General features: G+C 36.9%; 1 protein-coding gene across 1 annotated transcript; it reads right to left on the bottom strand.

The window, feature by feature from the left end:
- Nucleotides 1-1,656: 1,656 nt before the first annotated feature.
- On the bottom strand, nucleotides 1,657-8,950 carry LUM (lumican). Its single transcript, XM_045872867.3, has 3 exons — nucleotides 8,789-8,950; nucleotides 5,484-6,366; nucleotides 1,657-2,489 (listed from the first exon to the last, which is right to left on the bottom strand). Exons 2-3 carry the CDS (start codon nucleotides 6,343-6,345, stop codon nucleotides 2,335-2,337), a joined length of 1,017 nt encoding a protein of 338 aa, XP_045728823.1. The 5' UTR covers nucleotides 6,346-6,366; nucleotides 8,789-8,950; the 3' UTR covers nucleotides 1,657-2,334.
- Nucleotides 8,951-9,357: the final 407 nt, after the last annotated feature.

Genomic DNA, 9,357 nt, shown 5'->3' with positions numbered 1-9,357 from the left:
TCAGTCAGAGCTGAAGGAACTTATCTTTATGTAGAAAAAACATGGCAATCAAAAATAGACAGTGTACCTAATGTAATATATATCTCACACATCTGCCAGTCAACTCAATTGATAACGGTCCTTTGCTGATGGGGCTATTTTACCATAAGGTAGAGTTCACTAAAAATGTTCTGTTAAAACATAGTATGCTTTAGAGAGATGTGTCCTTTGTTTTAGACACAACTGAGGCTATATACGCACTCCTATGGGATAAGTATGCTTTTGATTGCATAATATTTGGCTGCACACATATGCTTTATTGTTAACTAGATAAAGGAAAAGTTATTTCTTATAAATTGTTTGCCCTACTATTTCCCATTGTATATAAATCAGCAAAATCAACAAGAATGGAAATAATGTTAAATATCCAAGGAAGCTGTGAGGTTTAAGAATTCTGATATTGTGGGCGCCTGGGTGGCTCAGATGGTTAAGCGTCTGCCTTCCGCTCAGGTCATGATCCCAGGGTCCTAGGATCGAGTCCCGCATCGGGCTCCCTGCTAGGCGGGGAGCCTGCTTCTCCCTCTGCCTCTCTCTCTCCGTCTCTAATGAATAAATAAATAAAATCTTAAAAAAAAAAAAGAATTCTGATATTGTGATTTACACAAAATATATATTTGGTCATTCAGATGACCAAAATACATTCCCCATATATATTTTGTCTTTGTCCATGGTTCTTGCCTCACAGCTCCTAAAATATTTTGTATGTCATTTGATAAGAACAATAAAGTTGTCTTTTGTTATGATAATAAGGTGACTTTTGGAAAGCGCTTTGGTATCCTGAGGATGGGGACTGGTTGGGAGGAGAACCAACCATGTGATTAGAGGCTTGGAATTTTCAGTGCCCCCTCACACCTCCAGGGAGGGGAGAGGGGCTGGAAATTGAGTTCAATTGCCAGTGGCCAATGATTTAATCAATCTTGTCTGTGTAACAAAGCCTCCATAAAATCCCAAAATGATGGGGTCCAGAGAACTTCTGGATTGGTGCATTTGGGGAGAGTGGTGCACCTGGAGAGGGCATGGAAGCCCTGTGCCCTTTCCACATACCCTGCCCTGTGCACCTCCTCCATTTGGCCGTTCCTGAGTCATATCCTTGTATAATAAACTGGTAATCTAGTGAGTAAACAGCATTCCTGGGTTCTGTGAGCTTCTCTAGCAAATTAATTATGTGCAAGGAGGGGTCATAGGAACTTTTGATTTATAGCCAGTTGGTCAGAAGTCCAGGCAACAACTTGGACTTTTCATTGGCATCTGAAGCACAAGGGTGCAGGGAGTCTTATGGACTGAACCCCTACCTTGTGAAATCTGACCCAATCTACCTAGAGATAGAGTCAGAATTGAGTTGAATTGTAGGCCACCCAGTTGGTGTCTAGAAGATTGCCTAGCTGGGGGGGGGGGGATCCCTTCCCCCAACATGAAACAAAACTGGGATCTACACACTTTTAAGTATATATTTTAAGATGTATTTTAAAGCTGTTTCCAAATGGATGCTAGAGGCAGACTATTAGTGGGAAATTCTATTTAATGTAAGTAAAATACTGCAGGCTAAAGATATTTTTAAAATTCTAATCTATTATTTTATATATGAGAGATATGAACTTCATAAAAAAAACACAGTGATGCCATTTGCTATGTTTTATTTTGCTATTAGCTTGTTAAACATAACATGCAAATGATTAAAAAGGAACATACACGTGATTTAGAGTGAAAAATAATTCTAGAAAAGAAAAGTTTCACTGGTAACTATATAAATTCTTAATGCTAAAAATATTGCTCTAAGTGTATGTGGCTTCGTGAATTTGGTCTAGTATTTTGCAAAATCATTGGTCTCAAGATTTGCCACCTATTTTTTGGCTAAACAAATCTGAACATTGAAATTTGAGACCATTTGATTCAAGACAGTGAACATCCATATGTATGTGACCCATGGTTTTTGGCACATTAAGTTAAGATTCAGGAATTATAATGCTCGGCTGACTTCCATTCAACGCGTAGAAGACTTTGCACATCATTTGACAGTAGAGATGTAAAAAACACTAAATTTACAAATAAAGCATTAAGTTTGTTGTCTCTGTGTGTGTCTATGTCTGTGCTTGTGATGAAATAGGCCTGCCTTTCATCTTTTCTTTTAAAAAAAAGTAGTAAAATGTTTACAAAACATTTCCCTTGGAATTTAAAATTCATGGAAGTAATAAACAGTGACAGAAAATGAATACTATGAAAACTGACACACACAAAAAACATAACCATAAAATGTTGCTCCAGGGTACACCTCAGTAGAATTGGAATTAGTAGATATTAATTAACGGTGATTTCATTTGCTACACGTAGGCATTCGTACATATCAGGTGGCAGACTGGTCTGAGTAAGATGGTTGCCATCCAGACGCAAATGCTTGATCTTGGAGTAGGATAATGGTCCCAGGATCTTACAGAAGCTTTTTACTTCAAACTCTGCAAATTAAAGAATAGAAATGTTAATTACTTTTTTTAGTACATGGGCTTGAAATGATTACTTAAAAAATGCTCAAATTCATAATAATATCTATTAAGACTCCTTCCCACTTATTTGATGTACCTCTGAATTTGGAACTGCTAAAAGAGTGTTTCAGGCTACCAAATGACACAGCAATATTTAGTAAATAATGCTTATGGTAGATCCGGACATTCAATGGAATTTTTGAAAGAATAGAACTTATGAATTATAAGTTCTGCATTTAGAAATACTTGATTTTAGAAAAACATTCAATTAATGTGTCATATTATCCAAGCACTCTTTTGAAATATTTTGTCTAGCTCAAAGAAATCTAAGATTGGTGCTATTATATGAGTAACCTCACCAATATAAGCATCTTGGGTTTTTGCATCTTAAAATCAGAAGGGTTAACTAGATGACCTCTGAAGAGTCTTCCAACAAACACACTATTTGATAATAATTCAAAACTCCAAAGCACAAACCAAATCATGGAATGTCCATGATTAGAGCTCATGTCATTTTCTTCTGTGGGAAGAAAAAGCTGCCACAAATGAAAAGACCATTTAGTTTTGAATAGAAACGAAAGCTGTTCTTAGAGTGCATGTTCTGTGTGTGTACATAGAAACTATGTCTGCTCATGTCTAGTTCTGATTAATCTTCTCTGGTCCCCTCTAGTGTTATTTTCTTTCATTCTCAAATTCTAGTTAACAATGACTTCAGTGGAGCCTAACACTGTTCTCTTTTCCTCTAAGATGCTGTCTTTAAATAACTCATCAATCAAATTTCAGCGATCTTGTGGTGCCTATCTCCCAGAAAGCATGGCCCGAGGGACAAAACATGGATTTAGACCTATATTAGTTTTCTATCTCTGCCATTTATCATCAGGGTGACTTTGGAACATTTATCTGATCTTATTAGATATAACATATCTATAACACTGTGTTACATGAAGATTGAAGTAATTAAGATATGTAAGTCACTTCCCGCACAGTGCTAACACCTAATATGTGCCGAGTGGCTACTGATGCCATTTTAATTTTGTCCTCTTTTCCAAATTACTTTACATTAGGAAAACCTGTGACTAGGCTAATGCTTAAAGTTGAAAGTTTAAAATATGATAAATACTCTTTGGCTATACATTTTCTAATATTAGAGAACTATAAAGGGGCTTTTTTTTTATCTTAAAAGAATGTGGATGATTGGTATACATAATTTTTATGTAGCAAAATAAGCTGAATTGAAGACATACTTGCAAAGTCAAACAACAAGAATATCTGAAAGGTATATATCTAAATATCAAGGATAAGGAAGGAATAAAAGTAACTAACTATTCATTTTCAAATGACCATATGTGATGGGCAGTGTGGTTTTAAGCTCAGCTTGGCACTGAGTGACCATTGGCATGTCTTCCATAGACCACCTTTCCCATCTCATATATCACCTCTTCCATCTTGTATTCCTACTGGTCTTTATACCTTCTGATGTTCCTGCATCTGTCTCTCTCCCCTTTCTTTTCTCAGAGTATGAGGTAGTCCCACTCATGTGGTTAACCTCCACCAACCAAATCTAACAGGTTTCTTCAGCCCTTCAACATCTTAAATGCCATTAGCATTTTGGGTGGTCTGAGTTATCCTTCCTCCTAACCACAAATGTTTATAATGTGGGGCCATATATTGTCACATAGTGAATTTCCCACTGGAAATGGCTGTAAGGGCTCAGCTATGATAGCTTTACTCTGTATTGTATGACAAGCAAGTTTTCCAGACACAAGAAAGGATATATGGCATCTCAGAGCTGGCAATCATGGTCTCCTTCTTGAGAACACGCCAACCCTACCAGGAGTTAGACAAAATTGTTGCAGAATTACAAAGTATCATACTAAAAAGTCACTCTGTAATCTTTTGGATAGAAATGTCAATATCCTTATCCAATATGACAAAAGAACCAACTTTCATGGTATAAAGATGTTCAAGTTCAATAGATTACTTTGCAGATATAATTGTTTTATGAGTAAATCAGCGTTTCCCACCTGACTTCTTATTTAAATAACTTTGTCCATGAACCATAGGTTTTCTCTTCTGCCACCCTTTGTTAAAGAATAAGGTGGAAAATGGTGAATTTCGGTTTCCCACCTGAATCTGTATGGCTTAAATTGAAAAAATTTCCCAGAAGTCCAGAAGACTATATAAGTAGCCCAAAGTGGATCAGGTCAAAACCCCTCCCAGAAGATAAATAAAAATAAATAAATAAATAAACTATGGCAGCAGGAGAAAGGAAGGAGAAACTGTGGAAAAATCAAATGAGGTGAAGTGTTGTGTATAAAAAAGGGGGAATTTTAATACCACCAAAATAAATTCCAAACCCTCATCATATTCCTTCTTCCCTCCTTAATCTTCCTGTCCATCTTCATAGGAACGCTGTAAAGACACACACACTGTAATACAGATGACAGAGGTAGATGACTATTAGTGATAGCAGGGTAATATGTTGAGTCCCAAGTAACGATGTCAGAGGAGACCATGAGGATACGTGAGCTGCTCTGGAGATAACCAGGAGGGATATTTGAAAACCTCTGCTAGCTAGCCCTCTCCTGGACTTGTTTATTCCTCCCTCAGCTAGACCTTGCCAAGAAATAAATGTAGGGCACAAATCTAAATCATGACAGAGCCAAATAATGACAAATAAATATTGAGAGATAACACAGTAGGATAAATTAGCCCAAAATATTAAATTTGAAGAAATTCATGTTCTATGAGCTTAATGGTTTCTTATCTGGACGCTCCAAAGAGAGGCCAGACATTGGATAAATAACTGAGCTAGAATTCTTCTATATTTGAATTAGAGGGATATTTTCTTAGCATTTTCCTTCATTTTTTTTTAATGGAGCCAGAGATAATATTTATGCTACGCAGCTTCGGCATTTAAAAACTTGAGGAAACATCAGTGAAAGACAAGCACAGCTTTCTACTTACTTTCGAGTTCATTGACCTCCAGGTAATAGTTTTCAAGGTTCTCATTGACAGTCGGTATGTTTTTCAGCTTATTATAAGAGAGATCCAGTTCAAGCAGGGATGATACATTAAAAGAATTTCCAGGTACTCCGCTATCAGCCAGTTCATTATGAGATAAACGCAGATACTGCAGTCCATTAAAACGCTTGAAATATTCATCAGGGATGTTGCTGATCTTATTGTTGTCCAAGTAGAGAGTCAGAAGAGATGCTGGGAGACCAGAAGGCAGTTTGGCCATTTGATTGTAGCTCAAGTCAAGGTACTCGAGGGACTTAAGACCTTTAAAAGCAGCTGAAACAGTATCCTCTTTCAGTTGATTGTGTTGAAGGTGAACAAAAGTCAGGTTTACCAGTCCATCGAAGGAGCCAAGCTTCTGGATCTTGTTGTTTGTAAGCTGCAGGTCCACCAGAGATTTGGGAAGCGGGCTCACAGACTCCGTCAGGTTGTTGTAATTTATATGCAGCTTCTTCAGTTGTTTTAGTTTAGAGAAAATTCTTCCTTTTATCTTGGAATTTTCTAGAAGGTTATGATCCAGAATGAGCCACTGCAGATCAGTTACGTTTTCAAAGGCCTTTTCATCAATATGGTCGATCTGGTTATTCCTAAGGTAAAGATACTTGATTCCAGGAGGCACCATTGGCACACTTTTCAATTTCAGCTCATCACAGTACATGGCTGATGGGTAGCTTTCAGGGCAGTTACATTCTGGGGCACAGTTTGGGGATGATAGCCCATAAATCGATAGAGCAAAATCGTAATCATAGTACTGGCCACTGGCACCACCGACTATTGCCAAGAGGAGAGTAACCACGCCGAGGTTCATTTTTGGCAAATGTTTTGAATCCTAAATAAAGTGGAAATACATTATTATATAATATTATACTTTCAGGAAAAGGATATTGGCTTGGCAATGTTAAATCAATTAGCAAATGCATTTAATTTATTACCTTATAGTAATAAATTATTTTATTACTTTATTACTTCATAGTGCTTTTTTAGAGCATCTAATGATGTCTTTTTAAATTTTGTTTCGGTATCACGGGAAGGATGTACATACAACTTCTAGTGTGGTGAACAGGGCTCGAGTTAGATTGCATACACATGCGCCCCCTTCTGGGCGAGCTAGGCCCAATTGTCCATTCAATCTCTCTAGGTCATTCCTTAATTAAATGCCTTCCTGCAATAGGTTTCTGGGTGGTGCCCACTGGCCACCATGTTAGCACACTGATTCAGAACATCCTTCAAAACCAGAAAAATGAAAATGAAAAGACAGTTGTAAACTGTACCCTGTACCCTACCATTCACCCTCATTAAAATGTCTCATTAAGAAGATCTTTACTGGAAACACGGGCAATCTATGGTTTTGCCTGGAGGAAAGCTGTTCTTATGTATGTGTGTGTGAGAGGGGGTACATTCCTTTAAAAATGTCTGGGTATTGTTGGTTCTGAGGAGGAGGAACAGAATTCTTGGTGGGTGTGTGTGTGCCTGTTATTTTGACTTTTCTTTAACATTCCGTGCGTTTAGGCACACGACACAACTGTGTTCCAAAGTTAATATTTAGTACATTAGTTTTAGAAACTACTTTTTCTTAATCAGGGAAATGTCACAAATTCTAAAAAAATGTTAAACCTATAAAGAGATCCAGCTGGTAGAGAAAATATATTATTTTCAAGTTCTGAATTAAAGTTTTCCTTTCTCAGTAACTCACAAGTTCTCTACTTTCTTCATGCCAAAATTTGAGAAGACATGGCTCACTTATCTGGATTTTAGTGCCCTCACAGCATGGAAGTGGGAAAGAGGTGGAACTGAGGAAAGTCTGTATTTAACGGTGGCACTAGGAGCCATGTAGAAAAGGACAAAATTGAGAATATAAATTAAAAATGAGCTGTAACGGTGATTTTCTCATATGAACATGTTTCTAAGGTGAGGCTCAATAAAGTACATTTCAATTGCTTGGGAAAGTACAGGGTTAGCAAATTAGGTAAAGAGTTGGACTTTTGTAGAGTGGAGAGTTATGGCTGGGGGGTAACTCCAGGAGGGCAATCATAATGTGAGGCAGGATCCACATTCCACTAGATACCATTAAATAATATATCTTCCTGTGAGAAATATGGTACAAGCTTTTGTATCTAGGTAGTTTGGGGTAAGTAGGATTTTTTAGTATCAGAAACTGAGACATCTTTTCTTTGTTTCAACTTGAAATTATAAGGCACTTTATTTTAGCAGATGAAACCCTGAAAAAAGTTGTTAGAATCACTCTGATAGCTGACATAATGTAACATGTAGCCAGATTCTTGGCAAATTATTCCCAAAGATTACGATGGCGTCATTTAATTTAGTTGACAGGAGTTGGCCATGAGAACAATTACATAGTGTAAATGTAATTACAGGATTCTTTATAAGTTATAATATGTTAATGTTATAAAGACTTGTCTGGCTTCATTAAAAACCTTCCACCTTATTTTAAATTTAGTATACACTAAAATAGTCATGGTCACTATAATATGAGTATTGAATAGTAATGAAAAAATGCTTCCATACTTTTTGGCAGAGGAAAAACAAGGACTCTGAATTCAAAGAGAGTTTGTGACCATATAATGAATCCACTATGAAGCAAAAGTGCACTTTGCTTTTTCCCAGTTTTTTTCCAAATACCTGTGGCTATGGAGGAAATGCTTTTCTCAAAAAATAAATCGTCTTCCCCAGAATTTCTCTAAAACATGTTTTTTCAACACATACATCCAAAAAACAAATCGATAAAATTAACAAAATAGAAATAAATAATTCATAAATGTCTAAGTTCTTTAGCTCAAGTTTTATAATAACATGTTTATTGTAAGTTGTAACAAATTATAACAATATATTTATTGCAAAATATTTTGAATACTAATGGAAATGGCCTTTCCTTGTTCCAAAATTAGGTTCTAACAACACTAACATATATAACTAATTAGCATAAAATAACAAACATTTTAATTGCCACGTTTTTTACTATGTCTACTTTAAATATTTTCTCATTCCGATTTCTGAAACTTTGTACAGCTTCCTTTGCCAAGCAATGTAGCATATACTTTATAAAATTTATCTCAAATCCATAAATCATGGAAAGCACATTGAGCACAATGTGAAAGTAAATGCTCAAAAGTGTGGATTTGCTGTTGAATAGCAATTGGCAAAGTTGCTCTGGAATTTTTTCTGTTCCTGTTACAATAAACACTGTCCCAAACCGTCAGCATCCCCAGTGCTATAGTTAAAACAGCACTTACCTTACTGTCTTGACACTCCTTTCGTTAATTCTTAAAGCAGATGCACTATGGACAAGAATCCACCAATATATGCTGTGAACTCTGTCAGGACGGAACTGGCTGCCAGGTTCTTAGTGATACAAGAGCTGAAGGGGGGGAAAACCCAGCCCAGTCACGCCAGTCTCTGCATGGAGTTATGTCATTGTGGGGATCTTGTGGGGTGGCATGTGAGCATTCTGCTCGCTAACGAAGTGCAGGTGGACGTGGGGAGCAAGGACTGCCCCGCTCATTCCCTATGGAATGGGAGAGAGATTCATGCTTAACTTACCCAAATACCATAGCTTTTAACTAAGAATTGAGTCCTGCTGCAAATGAAGACATCTACTGGGGGGGAGGGCATTCCTCTTGCAAAGCTCTCTCCCTCTGTAGCTGTTGCAACAATTAGGTGCTGTTCTCTCAATCAACTCTCAGGTTCATCTAAAGGTCTCCTAAATCGTAAACAGACAAATAATTTCAGGAAAATGCAAATGAGTCTTCAGAGGAATTGAACCTTTTCTTTCCCATGACTCTTGAACTTTATATTGATTTAC

This window comes from Mirounga angustirostris, unplaced genomic scaffold (genome assembly GCF_029215605.1).
Source record: "Mirounga angustirostris isolate CCGP_5_RB_7025 unplaced genomic scaffold, mMirAng1.0.hap1 SCAF_5, whole genome shotgun sequence".
Taxonomy (NCBI): domain Eukaryota; kingdom Metazoa; phylum Chordata; class Mammalia; order Carnivora; family Phocidae; genus Mirounga; species Mirounga angustirostris.
This window is presented reverse-complemented; position numbering and strand designations above follow the sequence as displayed.